General features: G+C 40.2%; 2 protein-coding genes across 6 annotated transcripts in view; one reads left to right on the top strand and one right to left on the bottom strand.

Annotated features, from left to right (window-relative positions):
- CLGN (calmegin) overlaps positions 1 to 14,397 on the top strand; it is an 85,283-nt gene extending 70,886 nt beyond the window's left edge. For 3 of the 5 annotated variants that reach the window (XM_019522114.1, XM_019522112.1, XM_019522117.1), the window contains exons 11-16: positions 2,786 to 3,001; positions 4,421 to 4,540; positions 4,788 to 4,932; positions 8,666 to 8,743; positions 12,054 to 12,154; positions 13,362 to 14,397. In XM_019522114.1, the coding sequence (XP_019377659.1) occupies positions 2,786 to 3,001; positions 4,421 to 4,540; positions 4,788 to 4,932; positions 8,666 to 8,743; positions 12,054 to 12,154; positions 13,362 to 13,442 (741 nt within the window). In that variant the 3' untranslated portion in view covers positions 13,443 to 14,397. Of the gene's footprint in view, positions 1 to 2,785; positions 3,002 to 4,420; positions 4,541 to 4,787; positions 4,933 to 8,665; positions 8,763 to 12,052; positions 12,155 to 13,361 lie in introns of all 5 variants that reach the window. The other 2 variants (XM_019522115.1, XM_019522116.1) reach the window with 2 other exon arrangements.
- Positions 14,398 to 16,483: 2,086 nt separating this feature from the next.
- The window catches only part of SCOC (short coiled-coil protein), a 21,949-nt gene continuing 17,989 nt past the window's right edge, over positions 16,484 to 20,443 (bottom strand). The window contains exons 2-4 of the mRNA XM_019522111.1: positions 20,294 to 20,368; positions 20,089 to 20,172; positions 16,484 to 19,408 (exon numbers count right to left, since the gene is read on the bottom strand). Of these exons, the coding sequence (XP_019377656.1) occupies positions 19,266 to 19,408; positions 20,089 to 20,172; positions 20,294 to 20,368 (302 nt within the window). The 3' untranslated portion in view covers positions 16,484 to 19,265. The remainder of the gene's footprint in view (positions 19,409 to 20,088; positions 20,173 to 20,293; positions 20,369 to 20,443) is intronic.

Below are 20,443 nucleotides of genomic sequence, written 5' to 3'. Positions count from 1 at the left end.
AGCCTTCACAAGAGAAGGCTGAGCGGGGACCTGGTGACTGCCTATAAATTCACTAGGGGGGGACCAGAAGTGTTTGGGAGAGACCTTGTTTCCCCCAGCACCCCCGGCATAACAAGGAATAATGGCCATGAGTTGTTGGAGAGTAGGTTTAGATTAGACGTTCGTAAGAACTACTTCACAGTTAGGGCGGCTAGGATCTGAAACCAACTTCCAAGGGAAGTGGTGCTGGCTTCTACCCTGGGGGGTCTTTAAGAGGAGGCTTGGTGCTTACCTAGCTGGGATCATTTGAGCCCAGTTTTTTTCTCCTGCCCAGGCAGGGGGTCGGACTTTGAAGATCTACAAGGTCCCTTCCGACCCTACTTCTATGATTCTATGAAATGGTGGGGGGCGGGGGCAGACCCTGGTGCAGGCTGGCATGCAGAGGGGAAAGGAGGGTTTAAACCACTCTCCAACCCACATGATACCCCAGCAGTAGTCTGCCTGGTGGGGGCAGTGCCGCCCCGACAGGCTTTACCCCATCTCCCTGCTTGACTGGGGATGGGGGGAGGGGTGGGGGCTTGGCCAAACCCTAGGCTGGGCTGGCATGTGAAGGGGAGGAAGGGGTGGAGCAGCCCCTGATGGGCTTTTCCTCATTCTCTGCTTGAGTGGAGAGCAGAGGGCATGGCCAGATGCCAGCCCAGGTCAGCATGCTGAGGTGGAGGGGAGTGGGGTTTAAACCCCCTCCCCTCTCCATACAGGACCCTGTTCGCCACTCATTGTGCTGACTCAGCCCAGGCTCTGGCTACGCCCCTCACAACCTGTGGGTCATGACCCAAAAGTGGGTTGCAAAAATATATGAAAGGGTTGTGAGCAAACTTTACAAATGAATCAACAAATTTTAAAAATGGATTCTCCTTTTTAAAGGAGAAAAATGTGGGAAATCATGGCTTTTCCGTTTCAAGCTGTCAGAGTTCCAACCTGCAAGCGGCTTTTTGTGGAGGGGGGTGGGGGTCCGCATACCTCACACACCTATTCCCTGTCCCATACACTAGGGCTCTAGGGGCAGGGGCAGCGGGTCGGGGGTGAGGGGCGCTGGGTTGGGACTGGCCATCGATGTTTACAAATGGGTCCTGAGACAAAAAAGGTTGAGAACCACTGATCTAATTGTAATCTTTACTTTTGGAGAAAATCAAACCTGAGAATTTGCGCAAGTAATAACCTTTTTATCAACCAATTAATCAGTTTCATGGCATATGGAATCCATTTGGTCGTTCCAAGACACACTCTGATCTAAAGTAGTTCTGCCTTAATGCGGAAGAACAATAAATGAGAGCAAGCTGCTATGTAGCCCAATAATGAGAAACAGCATTACAATACTTGTAGATGATTTGAGTGAACCACATTTTACTCAAGACACTGAATGTTGCCAAGTGATGGAGACTGAGTCTTTTCTTTTATGTATTTATTTATTTAGATACCCAGCCATTGTAATGGGTAACTGTTTACCATTCCCAGGCTGTATGGCAAGACCAAATTCAGAATACCATGAAATAATAGCTGTTCATACAATTTTCCTCTTCCCCTTTCCCATCAATTCCATTATTACATTATTATAACCTGTTCAGCCTCCACAAGAGAAGGCTGAGTGGGGATCTAGTGGCCGTTTACAAACTAGTCAGGGGGACCAGCAGGCATTGGGGGAGTCCCTGTTCCCTCGAGCGCTACCAGGAGTGACTAGAAATAATGGTCACAAGCTGGCAGAGGGTAGATTCAGGCTAGATATCAGGAGGCGCTACTTCACTGTCAGGGTGGCTAGGATATGGAACCAACTTCCAAGAGAAGTGGTGCTGCTCCTACCCTGGGGATCTTTAAGAGGAGGCTAGGTGAACACCTTGCTGGGGTCATTTGACCCCAGTACTCTTTCCTGCCATAGCAGGGGGTCAGACTTGATGATCTGCTTAGGTCCCTTCTGACCCTACCAACTCTGAAACAAACATTATTCAGAAAACAAACTAAACAAGATTCATGTTTTTGTAGCAACTCCTGACTAGTCTCCGAACTGGAGCTGTACCATGATAGAACAGCCAACAGAGGTTGGAGAAACTCTTTCAACTTCTTGATTGAAGTGTTGCTAATTGGGGAAGTCTGAAAAAAGAAACAAATATGCTAATTTGTTAGAAAAGAATTTGTAGTTTTGGGGAAGTGCTACAAACTATTGAATTGTTAAGATTGCTGGGTAGATTTTTATGGGAAGCATCTTCCCATGTGTTTTGTGTATGTAACATGATTGTTTGTGTGTAACATGTATTTATCAAATATCTTTCTTGTTGCTTCTAGTCACCAGTCTTGTTTTATGCTGTCTTCTTGCTGGATCTTATTATTTATTAATTATCTGTTATTGACAAATTATTTTTATAGTAATCATATTTATGTATTTGTTTTTCTTTACGGTAATTTCTAGGGCCCATTACTTTGCAGGTGTCAGTGATAATCCTGCAGAATAATATCCATAGATGGAGGGATACATTCTTAGCTAGTTTTTTAACTAGTATCTGGTTTCACTGTAGAGATCACTTTGGAGGATTGTCCTTTATGCACTGTATCCCTTCATGTAAATGTTTGACTATTTTTGTTTTTTTTTTCAGATAAAGCCTGTTGTGTTTGTTCTATCTCAAGATTTTCAGTCAAATTCACTTTTGTGATTTGTACTTCTTGGGGTAGTAGTCTTTTGCATAATCACGAAGAGCTGAGTGAAGGGTTCTAAGAACAGATATGTGCATTTATGTATGCTTTTTTTTTTCTCTAGGGAATCTGGAGCCCTCGAAAAATTCCTAACCCAGATTATTTTGAGGACCTTCATCCATTTGAGATGACTGCTGTCAGTGCAGTTGGGTTAGAGCTATGGTCTATGACCTCTGATATATACTTTGATAATTTTATCATTTGTTCAGAAAAAGAAGTGGCAGACCATTGGGCTGCAGATGGTTGGGGCATGAAGAAATTAGTTGCTAGTGCTAATGAGGTATAGTATTTACCATACACATTTTAGTCAAATAAGTGGGTGGGGGAGGAAGTGGTGTTGAAATAATTTTCTATTAATGTTAACTATGTGTTGAGTTGATTACATGTTATTCCAAATAGTTAATGCTTTCAAGTAACATGCCAAATCTTTTTGGTCTAGCTTTTTCTAAATCCACATGCTATTAAATTGTAAATATCTAGTAAGGGAATTTGGATCTTGCTAAAGTCAATAACAAAGGCCCCTTATTTTCTCTAATGCCACATGCCCCAAATAGGACATGTACCTTGTTTTTTTGGGAAGGCAGAATGAAGGAAAAAATGCCCAGAGTTAAAACTGTATACAGCACAGACAGAGCCTAATCTTCACCTCACTCACCTTCCCTTTCTTGCATAAGCAAAAAACAAACAAACAACAAGCTGCAGTTTTTTAACCCTTTTAGAGCTGAATTGTCAGCAGCTCGTAGCTGCTCAGCCACAAAGCTGATACCACTACTGCTACCGGGCATCTGGTTTTAAACTTTGGGTATAGCAGGAGTCAAGGAGGGTGTGCAGGTCTTATAGCATCTCCATACTTCCATTTTGGACACAAAACCAGCTTCTCTGTTTAAGACATACGGTGCAATTTTGGAAGGCTAATCTGGGGGGAAAGGTGCATTTGGTATGTGAGTAAGCACAGTATTTCAGTGAAGTCAAGATTTCACCCAGAATTCGTAATATTATTTGGCAAGAAAACGTAGAATCTTTTGGATCAGGGAGTGGATGTCATGTTTATTCGTTAATTATACAGTGCTTTTAAGACAGGGTAAACAGCCAAGGAAAACTGATGCAGTCTCAAGTAATTCTAAGGACCTTAGCTGTTCTAAACTCTCAAAACTGTGCGCTTCAGTTCTTGGAGCCATGTTTGCTCTCCTGTTCACATGTGTGCATGAACCTACTGTTTACACTGCCTACAAGAAGTCCTTAATGCAGAAATCTTCTGCTTGTGTCCCAGAATGCTATGATGATACTGGCCTAGCATATGTGAGCAGGACTCCCTCTAGTGTCTGAACTCAGCATCTATATATCCTCGCTTATTTTGATGAGTTCTGCATTTCAAAATACAGGGGTTTACTGCCTTCAGTGTCTGAGGTCCCAGTTTTGATCCTTATTGTGACCCTGTTTTCTGGCTTGTCTGAGTGCCCGCTCTTTGTTACATATAGAGATACCTGGTTTTACAAGTTTGCCAAAAATGTCCCACAGTGTTTTAAAAAAAATGTATTATTATCGCTGTTCAGATTAGCAAATCTGGCTGTTGAAAGAAACCAACTTCCCAAAAGAAGCTTTCTGCCTGTGAAATGAAAAACATATATGTATAGTGCTTAGCATTTATGTAACTTACTGGATTTTTCTAAGTCACTTTGTTGTTGGATTGTTTATGCAGCCTGGCATGTTTAGTCAGTTGATGACTGCTGCAGAAGACCATCCATGGCTTTGGGTTCTGTACATCTTGACCTTAGCACTGCCTGTAGGTCTGGGTGTATTGTTCTGCTGGCCAGCCAAGGTAAAAAAGAAAATTATATTATTTCACCCTTTTCATTTTGCAGTATAGTGATAGTAATTTGCTCAGCTTCATGCACCCTAGTTTTAGTTATATTGAAAAATTTAAAAATCACTGGAATAAATGAATAAGTGAATTTGTCTCATTTTAGATAATACTCAGACTTTAATAAGCCTTTAAAATAGCTCCCATTAGAAAGCAAGCTTAAAAGTTAAGTTTAAAAGTTTAAATTGTGGTTAATCTGTTGCAGAAAGTAGATGAAGATATTGACTACAAAAAAACAGATATATCTAAGCCAATTACAAAGGGAGAACTAGAACAAGGAGGAGAAGAATTAGAAGATGAAGCAGAATTAGAAGAAGAAAAGCAAAATGAAGATGATATTGTTGAAGAGGGTAAGATGAAAAAACAAGCTGGTTATAGACTTTTCAAAATGCAAAGAGCTGTAAACTGTAGTTTAATAATACCACTAGTTGTTACCAACTAATATGGAGTAAGGGTTGAAGAAACACCGGTGTTGTATTTATTTAAATAGTTCTTTTAAGAGTTGCTTGTTTGCACTTCACCATATATATGTGCTTGGAACTTTTTGAATATCAGTGTCTGGTAGGGTTACATGTACACCTTGCTTATACCCTCAAGCCTTCTCCTGTTCCCTTCCTATTTCCTTTCCTCGTACCTCTCTTAGAAAGGGGAGAACAGCTTCACTTGTCACACTTCGTTTAGACTAACAAATAAAAAACAGAAAATCAGCAGTATCTTACAATCTCTTGTTAGTTGCCTTTTTGTTCAGAGGACAGTTTCATGCTTCTAACATAGTTGCTTGTTTTTTATAATGAGTTATGGATAATACTAAACTTTCTGTTCGTTCTACTCTGTTAAAATATGACTGAACTGTGCTTAGACTGTAACAGGTCTAAGTTGTCCAAAACCAAGTATGTGACTGTGAACTATAATTCTGTAATAGCACTTTATTTCCCAAATGTTGGCACTTCCATGGTGAGAAGTATCTTTGCAAGATGCCATTTACAAGACGTTCTCTAGTCGTATGTGATGAATCGAGATGTTTACTTTTTAACAGAAGCTATCAAGGTGTCATGCTATAAGACTGAATACCCTACAGAGGGGACAGCCAACCTTCAGTACCACATGTACCACAAGTGGCATAGACCACCTCTATGTATGGTGTCTCAGATTGGGAAGCAGAAGGCCAAGCGGCAGATCAAACAGGGGGAAAGGATCAGAGTGTTATTTGGAGAGGGCTTGGGGTTAATTTGTCACAAAGGTTGGCTCCTATTGGTCTATGTGCAGGAGTTTGCAATTTCTGGACTGTGGAATGAAAGAGTTAAGATTTGGCCTGTGGCCACAGCCTGCAGCACCAGTGTACTGCTACCCACCCACCATTGATCCCAGTGTATTGTGCCTTGCTTCATATTACTGGAGCCCCAGCTTTACCTACTCATCCCAACCTTACTTTGCTACCAGATTTGTTCAGCAGGGCCACTGGTCATGGAAATTTGTGACATGGTAAGTGGAGAATGTGGGATGGGGCTTGAGAGAGCTAGAGTGTAGGGACAGCAGAAGAGGATCAGCAGACCACAGTGGTGGCTAGGTTGCAAGTGTTGGTCCACTGTCCATAAATGTTGCCAACCCCTGGCCTACAGAGATCCTGGTCTCATTCTGCCAAATCAGATACTAGTAGTTCACCAGGCCTTGATGCTTTGGATTTCCTTGACTCAGAACATTCTTTTGATCCAATATGGAAGGTACTTTTAAGCCATCCTGAACTTTCTTGACCTCTGGGTAGCACTGAAGTTGTAGGTGAGAAGGGAATTTCCATGCATAGAGTACTGTGTTGGCTGCTGCATCAACTTATGGAAAACTGAGTCTTCTGAAGCTTGAACATAGTCATTCTTCTTTATTCTTGATGAGGAAGGAACAGTTGAGAGGCAGGTGATTGTCAATGCATCTACTTCAGCATCTGTATCTCTTGATCCTGGTGTCAAGTGGCCTTTCTATTGTCCACCTCTGAATTTGGTGCCTTCAGTCTTTGGATCCTGGGCTGGTAATTGTTTGGCTTTAGATGCTCTAGTGCTGTTCCTTCCAACAAGCAGTGCTTTGATACAGTGTGTTTCAGCACTTTGTTTTCAAACTCTGAGTCACATTTCAGATAACTGGATCCAGGCACTAACTGCCTTTTTGCATCTGTACTGTTGATATAAGCATCAGATTGTGCATCTAGCCTCTTTGGCATGTGAGTCGTTATGGGCTTTCTCTTATTTTGGTCTAGTTTATTCCTAGTCCTCACATTAAAATTAAAAACCACCCTGACTTGCCCACTGTGCATTTCCTTTTAACATTCCTTATTGGAGTTTGAGTAACTTCCAAGGCCTCTCTCATTGCAGTTTGACAGGTGGTCTGGGATTTTCTCAATTTCAGGATCTCTGTTCATCTGGTTTAATACTCACGTGCATTGGATCCCTCCTGGTACAAGTTCTGCAGGAAGCCCACCACCATGGTATCCCTTTGGCCACTGGCACTTTAGCCTTTTTGGGTATTTGCCAGTTTTTAAATTTCTAAGAAATGTGTATATCTTATTGTTGTTCCTTTTTTTCCCCTGTCTTTCCTCTTCTGGCTTTTCCCTCAATCTGGCTTTTAACGCATGCTTATCTTTCACTATAGTGTTCCCTCCCGCCCTTGTTCTTCTCTTCAAATTTTTGCTCATTTCCTTCCTTTCTTTTGCTTTTAATTTTTCTCTCTTGCCCTCTCACCACTGGAAGGTGATAGAATTGTAATTCTGCCCACTAGCATGCCCTGTCAATATACCATCAGGAATTTAAGCAAAAATAAGATTGCAGAGTACATTTGTATAGTTCATATTCAATCCACACAGCTTTGCCTAAAACTAGAGTAAGAAGGGTGAGTTGAATGCTCACCATAATCTTAGGAGAATGGCAAACTGAACCTGCAGGTTATAGAAATGTTTGGTGTCCCAAGTAATCTTCCAGGAGCTCAACTTGAGCCCAGGGTCTGTAACTAACTAAAATTTCACTTAAAGGTAAAGCACAGTAAACATAATCCTTAGATTACAATTTCAATATGTAAAAATAAATACAATCTATTAAACTATTAGGATTTTTTTCACTTTTTAAATGCAATGTTTTCCTTTTAGCAGGAGGGAGATTACTTTTGTGGAGAATGTTCCTAGGGCATTTATACACATACATTTGCCTGCTCCGACATGCTGGAGATCTGATGCAAGCTGATGCACCTGGTGCTGCGTTGCATATATTTGTATAAACAGCAAAATTTGTCAGTGCTGAGGAAATAGTGGTGGTGTTCTTTTGAGCTAAAACACCTTTGTGCCATTTATACACATGCATGCACCGCAGCACCAGGTGCTTTTAAAAGTGACTGGTGCTGTGGCACAAACATGTACAAATGCCTCTAGTGCTCAAATCTGCATTTATCCTTATTCATTGAAATATGCTGTACTACTTGGGTTTTTAGGGAGAGAATGCCATTTAATTTTTATAGCTTTATTGTGATGGCATTCACTAGTAGTGAAATATTTGGAAAAAGAGAATGTTTCTTTAGAAGGTGGGTAGTAATACCAAACTCTGTTTTAGAATGAAAATCTGTACATGTGGAGCAAAATGCAAAGGAAAACTACTTGAATTGCAGTTTCTTTTGTAATTCATGTAAGCCTTTTGTAGCTTAAAATGGCCATTTTTATTTGTTACTATTACACTAGGGAAAAAGACTCATTAGACCCAATAGTAAGTCTTACGTTTTGTAGTAATTAAACACATGATCAAGTTGTTTTTTAATTTCTAGCTAATTTTAAGTATATTCAAAGGTCTTAAGATAACTACTATAGTTCTAAGAAGAAAAAGCAATATTTTTTCTTTGTCAGACATCTCTTCTTTTCCATATCATCATCATCATCATCATCATCATCTTTTAATGGAATGGCTATATTTTCACTTGCCAGGAAGCAGGAGGCAAAAAGCTATCAGCTGCCTTTCATACATAAGGAAAATGTCATCTTTTCACCTCCTTTTGCCTCTTCATTCCTGAAAGCACGGAGCACATACCTGCTTTTTGCTGATTCTCTTGTTCCTACAGAGAGAAGACAAGTGGAGGAGAAGAAGCGTGAGCTTATAAAAGAGAAAAAGAAGATGGGACGGAAGGATGCTCCCTCAGGTATTGGAAAGGGGAGTGTCCTGAGCCAGGACTTGAATGGACTTTTCTTTCTTCTCCTGCTCCTTCTCCTTCTTGTTCATATTAAGAATTCAGGGTGATGGACAACAGCTTTCTATAGTTGTACATGAAAGTTTCCTATTGGATTCTTCAGCCCCACAGAATCTGCAGCCATGGTACAAATATTTAGCAGTAGTCCTCTACTTCAGATCTTGATCTAGGTTGTGATTCCCTCTGGTACCATTTTCTGTCTGTTTCTGGACAATTTAAGGTGTTGTTTGGACCTATGAAGTACTAAATTGCTTGGGAATCTGCCTACTTGAGAATTCCTGTCTGTTCATACAGTATATAATCGCAAACAACAGAAACACTTATGGTAGATCTCCTCAGTTTAAAGAAGAGGGGGCTGCTGACAGGATAATCTCTGAGGCAGGGTGTCAAAGATACAGTCCATGGAGCCCTATCATCTGGCTCCTGGTGCTGCCCATAGGTCTCAGAGTTACACTACAAGCAGGTGCATGCAAGGCTCCAGGACTACCACACATGGTGCCTGCTCCAGCCACTCCAGGACCACACATCCACTCTAGGTCAGAGTGGCTGGTACAGTGCTAGAATGGCTGGCATGGGCAGCACAGCTGCAGAGCAGTCAGTGTGGGCACCATAATGCATGCAGTGCCCTCACCAGGTTCTCCAGGGTGCATGCTAGATCCACTATGGAGCAGACCTGCACTGAAGTGGACACTGCATGCAGCGTGGTTCTGAAATGGCTGCTTTGGGGGACACATGGCATGCGGCACCTGTGCCAAGACGTACTGGCTCTAGCATGTGGGGCTGGTCCATAGGCCCAGTCCAGCCCACGGGCTAGTCCTGGGCCATTTGTCTGACCTTTGGGGTGAGATGAGTTTGATGCCCCTACTCTAAGCAATATGTTCTTTTTAAATATTAAAGTTTCTGTGGAGTTTCTGGATGAGGATGGCTTGTTCTGTTCTTGACTTTCCCACAGCTTCCCTTCATTTGTCCTTTCCCCCTGGATCAGTTCCCTAGAGCAGTGGTTTTCAACCACGGTGCTGCAAGGAACTGCCAGGAGTGCTATGATGCCAGAGCAGTTCCTGTTGTAGAGTGAAACTGCCTTGTGTGTCTCTGTTTTCAGGAAGCATGTTGGAATCCAACTGAGAAGCAGCTGCAGCAGAAAGGTGTGCCTGCCTACATAATGTAATGTGCTCCTTCTGCTGTAGCCATTTCTTAGTTTGGCTCCCACGTGCCTTAGAAAACAGTGGCATGTGAAGCAGTTCTGTCTGGTGGCAGCAGCATGTACCTCCAGGCTGCCACGATTTGCAGGGTGAAACTACCCCATGTGTCTTGGTTTTCAGGAGGCACACTGGAGCCACACTGAGAAGGGCCGCAACAGAGCTGCAGGAAGGCACACATTTCTGCTGCCTCCATGTCTCCTTTCTGGCAGACAGCACACAGGGTCAGATGGGGAAAGGCTGCAGCAAGCACACATGCTTCTGTCACAGCTGCATCCTGATCTGGCTCTGCAGGAGAGTGGTTCTCTCTGGCCATGGCAGTGGCAGGGAACCATGCTGCAGCACCCTTGACCTGCCTCCTTTTCCACTCCTGGCCCTCCCGCTTCTTTTTTTGCCCCCTCGTCTCTCCACATGCTCTGTCCTTACAGCCCCAGAGCTGTAACATTGCTAACATATTAATAGAATTATCACATTTATAATATGCATAATATTTTCATATTAGTTTATTACATGGCATGTGCTACTAAATACTGGAAAGCTTTACAGGGGTGCCTTGCATCTAAAAAGGTTGAAAACCACTGCCCTAAAGAGAGATCTTGGAAAAAAGAAGAGACTCACCAGGAAGGGTGAGGTCCATGTACAATTTAAAACACAATCACAGGTTATTAGATTATGTTTGAATATGGAAATCAAGTATTAGCTGCTTTTAGTGTTTAGCTTTACCTTTTTAAGTTAAGCTGGTGCTTCTAAAAGGCACTCAATTCACAGCACCTAAAAATTAACCATCCTCTTGATAAAATGTGAGCAGCAGTGTTGTGAACTTCTGATGCACTATCTTGCCATCATTTATCCAGTTTTGGAGTAAATATTTTTAAGTCTACACCTGTACCAGGAAATGTAGAAGCTGTGATGTTTTATAATGAGATGGATGTCTCTAGTTTTGGTTGCAATGGTGTGACAACCATAGTGCAGACAGGATCAGAGCATCTCTAGCACTGTGTTCAACTTCTCTGAATAAAAATGTCTAAGTCCTGCTTACAGTACAGGTTGTACACTAGTGGAGCTGAACTGGATGTAAACTGTGTGCCCAAATTTTCTACCTTAGACCATTATGGAAGTGGGTAAGATGGCTAAGCATTTGTGGCCAGTTTTCTCCCCATCTATGAGACTGCCAATAAGTGCTAAATAGCATTTTTTTCCTTGTGCGTGTGTCATTAGGAACTAGAATAGGATAACCAATTCATTTGACATAAATCTCTAAACAGGCTTCAGATTCGGTGAATTTTATCTTCTGTTTACTTGGGTTATATTAGGTTTAGTTAGCTTCATTGATATGGCAGGTTGTTAAAGCAAAAGAAGAAAAAAATCCACCAACCTCTCTGGAGTCCTGTGGGGGTGGATGTAGAAGTAAGTACAATCCACCAGGGATAGTGTTACATACTGTTTGGGGTTGATCTCTAGTCAGTTGTCATTATTGTCCTTTTCCTGATCTAACTGAAGATAGCCGTGATGTATAATTCCATCTCAGTTGTCTGTATCTTTTTCCCCATAGTTATTTTTCCTCATTGCTTTTTGATGCAGAGTATTTCCTGGAACTCTCTTACTCTCTCACACTTGCTCAATTTCACATTTTTTTGGGGGAGGCTTTTGTTAATGCCATATCTGTTTCTTGATTAATGTCTTTTGCTTTGGATCAAATTGTTATTAAGATTCCTTAAAAAAACAAGGACTTTTTAAGGATAGTCCTTCCATTTTTTGTCTCAGTGGTTAAATGTTGTACATAGTGTTGCTTGGCTGTCTGAAAACATGACTTGCTGGTGTGAGGAGAAACTAGTTTTGAAGTTGTCAAAAGTATTAGAATTTGACAATTGTTCTTATACCAGTTAAGAAATCTATTTTTACTACTATGGATTTATTTTTGCTTCAAGAGTTGTAAATGCTTAAAATTGAAATAGGATTTTTTTTTGTTTTTATTTTGCTTCACCAGTATAGTTTGCTTTCTCTTTTAACATTTAACTATAATTTTAATCTAGACCAGTTTGTCAACTTTTTACTTTTTTCGCTAGAAGGTGAGGGTGAAGATAAAGATGAGGAAGAAGAGAATGAAGTTGCAGAAGGAAGCCAGGAAGAAGGTGATAAGTCAAATAAATCTGGGTCAGAGGATGAGGTGAGTTTACAAAACGGGGAATAAGGTTCGCAAATAAGCGCAATGGCATAACACAGAAATTTGTTCCATGCGATATAATGACCACGTCTTTCTTTTTTGTCTATTTATCAATAAAACTAGGAAAGTGTAGGAATTCGTATAAATTCTGTTTTAAATGTTAGTACTTCAGTTATTAGAATTATGTAGGGTTGCAAAAAAACCCCAAAATCTATTGTTCTAGCTTCTATCATTGTGTCCAACAGAAGCTTCAGCAAATGATGTGCTGAGACATCTGGCTTTTTTTAAAAAAAAGAACTAATTCCAGAAATCATATTTGGCTGATGAGGTAACTTAACTACTCTGTACACCCAGGTTGGATGTTGTAATATAGCTTTTATTTTAATGTTTCCAAGTATGCTGCACCTTTGATTCTGTCATGGTAACCAACTTAGGGGCAGCTGGAGACCAGAGACTTTTCTTACTCCAAAACAGCATTGTCAGATCTGACTTCAGTTCAGCACCTGCCATTAACCTTTTTCTCTCTGATGTGCAAAGTTATCTGGTGACTAGCCAGTTTTTCTTAAAGTATTATTTATTCATCCATAATCAATAAAAAGCTTCTATGCATATCTAGCTTACCTACTTGCTGCATGAAAAAGGTTTATGTTATCAAGACAATTCTCAGATCATAGCACTAAATTAAAGCCATTATGCTTGCACTGGGTGTTACAGGAAAGTGGGTATGCTGTTGGCCCAAACTGAAATTCCTGTTGGAAAAATTTCTTATCTAGTAGCTATGTATTTACACGTAAGATGCTAAATCAGGTATCTGGTTTCCACTCTGCTGCTCCTTATTCTCAGTGCGAAACAAGTCATACCTAAAACCTTTAAGGTAACTGTGGGAATGGAGTGTGAGTTCAGACTGTTGCTTAAAGTCATTGCATTCATGAAATGAAGTAATTGTTTTTAGATACTAAGTAAATTGGGTTAGAAAATTAAGGGAATCTTTTTGAGGATACAAAATCAGTGGCACATCATTTTTACATTCTATGCAGAGGAAATGATAAACATAAGGGTGGTAAAAAAGGGCTCTATCATTAGATTACATTCTGGAAAGTTTACTTAGCATTACAGATGATAGGATTGATTAAAAAAAATCATTACATGTTGCTGTAATTACATTTTGCTTTGCGGTTTTGATGATAATATACTAAAATCTTTATTTCAGATGAAAGAAGCTGATGAAAGTACAGGGTCTGGCGATGGTCCAACAAAATCAGTACGCAAAAGAAGAGTACGGAAGGACTGAGTTATATCCAACTAGTATTTTTAGCTCTTGATTATAAAAAAATGTTTGGTATGCCACTTCGGTGTGCCTGACAGCGTGCAGTTTGCTGAGATCTGGGGGGGAAATTGGACTCATCACTACTTAGCCGCCTCCTTTCATTCTCCAGCCTCTTTAATCTTTTCAACCTTTCCTTAATTCTCTTTAAGGAGAAATGCTGTATGTGAAGAGTTAGCTGGTATGTTGAATTTAGAATAAAAGTAAATTTGCCAGGTGACTATCTGATTTAAAAGATGAATATTCTTAGAAATTAGTTTAATAGTGGTTGGAGGTAATTTTGGCTGTAAACGTTTTTTAAAAACACATAGTAAACTGTAATATTTTTGCAGCTCTAACACAAATTGGCTGCTTACACTTCAGCTAGAATGGGACAGTAACAGAGATGTAGCATCACTGGCAGTTCATAGCTCTAAAAAATGGCCAGGCAAACTTTTTCTGTGCAGAACCTAACTGCAATAAAGTTGTTTTTGTATGATAACTGTTTAGTGCTAGAAACATTTTATTGTAAAAGATCTGTCTTTTAGTTGGTGTTATGTTTTGGTCACATTCATTGTAGACATTTGTTACAGTAATTTATTTTAAAGGGGTGCTTTTAAAATAGAGCATACATAGAACAACTGAATAAGTGTGGCATGTCTTTATCTTTAAATGCAAAAATGTCAAATCTACAGAAGGTAGTAGTGTAGAGGTGACATTTTCAGACTTTTATAGTTTTCATGTTCCAAGCCAGAATGGCCTGACCTCTGTTTACAAAATATTTGCTAAGTGTACATTGCCACTTACATAAGATATTTAATAATTTCTGCTTAACATGAAATTTATTACAAATAAGATTTTTTTGATAGGTTCAGTTTTTTACAGTCATAAGTAACTGGACATTAATTTGCATAATATGATCTAAATAAACAGCATACTGCAAGAGAAACTGTATTAGCCCTATACTCTAAAATCAAAACTTACTTGTAACATCTTGCTGCTTTGGAGCCACTGGCAGCAAACATGGATGGAAAATATTAATAGGTATCTTTCTACATGATAAAAACAAGTGGAAAACACCTCTAATCGTTGCACAAAGAAACCAAAGATTTCCCATAAAATGTGGCATGAAGGAAATGAAAAGGGAAAATCTACAAGCAAAAAGCCTTAATCAAATCAGATTTTTGAGTACAAAGATTCCCTGCTGGTACTGTTTAAACTGCTAGTATTTTTGGATCCCAAGTTCATTCCAGACAGAGTATCTTGCAGGCACTCATCAGGAGGCTCCATCAGCAATGGCCTTCTCGAAGCACTTGGGTTTAAGTGCTTTGAAGTTGTTGGGATAGAGTTTTGGATTTTCTGATTGAGATTGTCATTGGAAAAGATGTAGGTTGGAGGGTACCCAAGGGCCAGATTCTATTCCACCTAAAAAAAAAAGGCAAAAAAAACCAAAAAAAAACCCAGGTAATGCAAAAAAGGTGGGTGGGTGGTCTTCTTCTTCACTGCCTCAGTCTTAAAGGCAAGATGAGGGTGTGTTACAGGAGATGCTTTAATGGATATTTAGGGACTTGAACAGGGTGGAATAGAATTGCACTTTAGCACCTATTTTTATGTTTGTACATCTAATAAGTAGAATGGAGTCTGGGCTCAGTAGTCTTTTGTGGACTCTTACTGAAGGATTGTTGCATAGTAAAGGTATAAGGGAGGTCTCCACATTTTCCTTTCTTGGCATAGGGGGACTAGTAATCTTGGGTGTGGACATACAGTCCCTGTAGCAACTGCTGGTTCTCTGAGCTATCAAGAAACACTTCTGCTTTTAACTGATCCTGTTCTGCCTCACATGGTGCAACTGGAACCCTTTTTACATTGAGGCACATATCTACATTCTGGCTGATGCTGGTATTCCTTGTATTGGTGGTTCAAATGTAAGCAGTACCACTGGTTCCTAACGTTATCACATAAGGCTCCAATATCACTTGTATAATTTCAGTTGCCTTTAGAGGAACAGCGTGAGCATCAGGGTTAAATTTCTGATGGTTTTAGAGAAGGTGTAATGGTCACTCTTCCTAGGAAGTGTTGCAGCATATATCCCTCTACCCAATCTCTGTTCGGTCTCCCTGCTTCTTCTCTCTCAGAAACACTAGCTTCAGAGATTTGGCTCTGATAAAGGATGCTACAGAGCAGGGTTCACAAAGGTCTAATTCAGTATGGCAATTCCTTTTTCTGCACACCATTTAGCAACGCGAATTACACCTGTTCTGTTGGAGGCTGTACCACTTCCTTCGAAGTGCCCTGTAGTTAAAGAACCTATGGCAAAGAAGCCTTTCATTAAAAAGGTCCATTAAATGTGCAAGTTAAATGGTTGAGAGTTTCCAAAATTATCTGCAAGTCTCTAAAGAGTAATAAGGGTCTTGTTCAAAGGCCTAGGACATCAAAGTGCGTATTACTTTTCTTTGCAGGATTGTAAGCTTCCCTGATGCAAAAAGCCTTCTTGATAGCTCACAACTGAGCCAGTTTATCCAGATACTTTATGAAGACCCAGTTCTCATGGAGAAATACTTAAAACAGGTGGAATGCCCCAAGAGGCCATTTCAGAAATTCTAAATCATCAAATAGATTTAATCACCCTTTCCAAGATTGATCCACTATAGCCTCTTTGGTGCAAGGCACAATCATGAGTACTCCTACCCAAAACTCATGCACGCAGAGATGCCTGGGTTGCAAGAACACGAGTTGTGTTGCCAAGACTCTTCTCATTCAGATAGACAGGCTTACAGAAATACAAGGTCAGGGACATGAAACATTTTACTTTAAACTAATCAGGGCCCAAGATACATGTAGCCAAACAATGTACTAGAAAATTCTCAGAACTGGGAATCTCAGCATTTGGTATCCATAACTACTATTTCAGTAATACTCTTAATTTATGTAGAACTATTCAAGTGTCCTCATCTCCCCACCCTGCCTTTGGAATATATAGTGGTGATCTGTTTTAGTATGTTTTAAAGATGCCAAAATAAACCAAATAAGACCAATCAAAAGCTTTTATTTAGTGTAAAGTCAGAAATACAACAATTTTAAAATGTTCATAAATTAAACAAAGGCCACACAGTGAGATGCAAAATGTTTACAGCTGGTTGAAATGACTACTACTATATACATATGGCTAAAATATCACTATCAGGGTTAACAATACAAAAATGGTTTTGAGATTACTTGATTTTTTTTTTTAATGTTTTTTAGGAGAGTAGCTCAAGTCTAACAACAGAATGCCTCATTACCATTTGGCAATGGTGGATATCTTCTACTATACAAATTGGTAATGTACTGACATGGCTTTTAAGTGAAAGGAGCAAAACTTAAAAGTTGTTTTGTTTTTAAAAAAACCTCAAATGAATGTCATGGGTATTTTTTTTATACCCAAACATTGGACAGGTAGGCCATTAGCCAGATTAATTCCTTACTACCAGTATTTGGGAGGGTTTACAAAGTTCTGAACAGGTAAAAGGAGGATAAATTAAATGTATATGATACCTATCTTATAGGTGTATGCGACTCAATCCTATAAATGAGCTAAACAATTGGGCAGGTTAGGTCCTATCCACTATACATTTATCTGTTTTTTGTAATAGGGTCAGAGTACACTGTTTCTTAATTCTGAACAGGACTCAAGAGACAAATGTTTTACTATTGAACAACCTGCTTACTGCAATCTATGCGTCTGAGCTGCAATAAATAAGTGCCAAAGTAACTTTTAAATACACTTTTGGGAAAGGTTAGAGCCTTGTCTCATTTAAAAAAAAGTCTAGCTCATGAGTAGTTCCATGTCACTACAGTGCTGCTGTTCAAGTCTAGTTTTTAGCTATCAAGGAATCTCAAACTTTTGAGTGGTTTTAATTCTTCACCATTACATCCACTCACCCAATCAAAATTCCTTCGTTTTTTTCTTTCCCCACTTAAATTTACAGAATTTACTACAGCAGTGATAAAATGCAGCCTTCACAAATAAGCCCTTTACTGCTTAACAAGAGAAACCTCTAAGACTGTGTAGGTAACATCAATAAAAATACAAGTCGCAACACTGATAATATGTAGTATTACCACTTTTGCAGTTTTGTGTTTTCATTCTTAATACTGAGCTACAGTGGAAATGTTTTTGCCATTAATTCACTGACTTATAGTTCTAGGAACAAACCATTTAACACAACTGTACATAGAAACCGCTGCTGATACATTTTAACTACTTAGTTTGCTAGAAACAGTTTAGTTCTGGCTTCAGTTCAATTTTAGTCCAAATAGGGCTTTAGAAAAATAAGCAGTTTCAAACTGATGACTTAAAAGTTGGATACTTATTAAATTGGGAGGCGAGTCAGAAAGTGTTTCTATAATATAACTATAGTACTCTTTGTCTTCAAAGGGTTTTTACAAATATTAGTTGGTATGTTCTACCTTAAATATGGGAGCTGAATTGGATATTATGTTGCTTGCTTAAGGACACAGTGTTGGAGCTAGAATATTTCTGGCTGTAGCCACAGTTGAGAACTTATCTACACAGGACCAATATCCACTATTTTCTACTGCCATAAATGGTCTCCACCATGTTACAAATGCCAATTCCTACCCCTTCCTAGTAGCATGAAAGTACACCAGGGCAGGAATTGGAAGTTGCCATAGAGACATAGAAGCCAGTAAAAATAAAGTGATCAGGCACCAGCCAGTGCTGGAGACTGTACCACTATCTTCTAGCTCTGGCAATCTGCCCCAGTGTCGTAACAGAAGTAGCAGCTAGAAGGCAGGAAGTACAGAGAAATCTGGCACTTCAGGGGATGGGTCGAGAGCAGGAGCTGAAGAAAGGTATGATCTTCAGTTCCTCAGTGCAAATTCTTCCAGAGGAGTAAGACAAACTATTGTTCAAAGTGTGAGCAGATTTTTCTACTAAGCTTACTATTCAAAGTATTTTCATGATCCTTTAATACTTAACTCAAATATAAACTTTTTAAAGACCATACACGGTGGTGCAGTCCTTGACACTTCTTTGGGATACAGAGAACTGGGGAGGAGAAACTGGTTTGAAGTGCAGAAACCACCTTACACATTGTAAAGAGTTTGATTTATCACAGTAATGCAGCATTCACAAAACAAAAAAAGTTGCATTTTACTAACTGGGTTCAATGTTTTCAGCCTAACAAAAACTTATGTAAACTACCAGAACCATAAACCCTGCAAAGTAAAGGTTGTGTCTTTATTTATTCAGAGAACCTTATTGTGTTTAAAATAAAAACAAACCAACAAAAAATACGCACACCATACTTTTTGTTCTCCCTAAGAGGGATATGGATAACATCATAAAATGTTTGCTAAAACTTGTTTTTTCTGAGATGAAGTAAAGGTGGTGCAAAGTAGGTTTAAGAATTCATTTCGAATATGGTTTCAACACCATTTTATACAACAGTGCATTATTTTGCTAGTCAAGAACACTACCCTAAAACTGTCAAGGCAGCTGACAGACAGGTTTGCTTCACCTGACTAACTGAATCCAGTTTTAACAAGACATGCTCATTGCTGATTTCTGAAACATAAATATGCAAGTCTAGTTATAAAGTCTCTACACTACATCTGCACATTGTTCAAAGTCTAATACACAAACTCATGTCTCCGGTTTATGATAATGTTCTTAATTCTGCTCATCACTGCAGTTAATCTTCATATACCCAAGAAAGCCACACACTAAGGTATTTTAGCTCATGTAGCCTATGCCAATTAAAACAAAAAACAGCTGTAATACAGTGCCACCACTTGGGAACAAACCCCTTACTTCCGTTTGCTTTTTGTGTCAGTTGTCTGAAAAACGCTAGATGCAGACATAAGATTTTCTATATACTGTCCAAGAACTTGATTTTCTGATTTCAGTTTCAAGTTTTCTTCCTTAACAGCATCTACTCGTGCTGACAGGTCTAAAGAAAAACACAAATACTGGTTATTTAAAATAACCGAGCCATTTGATGCATCTAACTCAAATTACTTGAGTTTTTACCGTAGGCAAACAGGACTGCATGGCAGCACCATGTAAAATAGCACTGCCTGAAGGACATCACCCAACCTTTTTCTAAATGAAGCTGTGTTAACACCCCACCCCCCTTCCAGAAGCTTGTTTCCTAACTTCCTTGCTCTGTACACTTAACTGCATGCAAGTCACCATCCTTCTCCTGCCTGCTGACATGGTTACGTTATTACGCTCATTCATTGCACATGATTCCATTAACCATTCACATGCTCAGCAACTCCAGAAGCAGCTATGGGAGGCTGCAGAATTTCAAGCACCCACAGGCTCATGGACAAAGTAATCCAGTCTAGCTCTTAATGGCAAGGAAATTAACAAGGCAGCAAATCCACCTTGAGCATTTTGAGTAAAATTTGGATGCAGGGCAAGAAGCCAGGAGGCCAGATCCTAATAGCAAGCACAGAAGCATTTTCTCCAGAGCCCTTCAATCATGTAACAGCACAACCCGCTACTTGTTTATTCAGCTCAGACTTCAGCCAGGGAGAGTCTCTACAAGCCACACTTGGCACTGTGCTCCTGAGCAGTGAGGGGAAGGATCCCACAGACCAGGAAGAGGAGCCAGGAGCTGCTCACCTTCCAGAGTGTGCTGCAGCTCCAGGACCTGGTTGATAAGCCGGGTTTTCTCTTCCAGTTCCACTTGGTTTTCAGCCTCCACAGCTGGAAGAAACCAAAACACACACAGCTAGACAGGCCCCCCGCCCCCACAAAGCTGCACGTCCTCCCGGCACGGCGCAGGCACGAGGGGGAAGGGGAAACAAAGCAGCGAAAGCCTCGTTACCGTCCATGTCCGCGTTCATCACGGCGGGCCGGGGGCTGGCGGCTCGGCCGCGCGCGGCTCCGGGCACGGGTGGCTCTGCGGGGACAGCAAACCGTGTCAGGGCGGGTCGGGGGCCCGCCGGATCCCAACCAGTCGGGGCCGGCGCTGCAG

Source organism: Gavialis gangeticus, unplaced genomic scaffold (genome assembly GCF_001723915.1).
Source record: "Gavialis gangeticus isolate Ggan-Ray unplaced genomic scaffold, GavGan_comp1, whole genome shotgun sequence".
Lineage (NCBI taxonomy): Eukaryota > Metazoa > Chordata > Crocodylia > Gavialidae > Gavialis > Gavialis gangeticus.
This window is presented reverse-complemented; position numbering and strand designations above follow the sequence as displayed.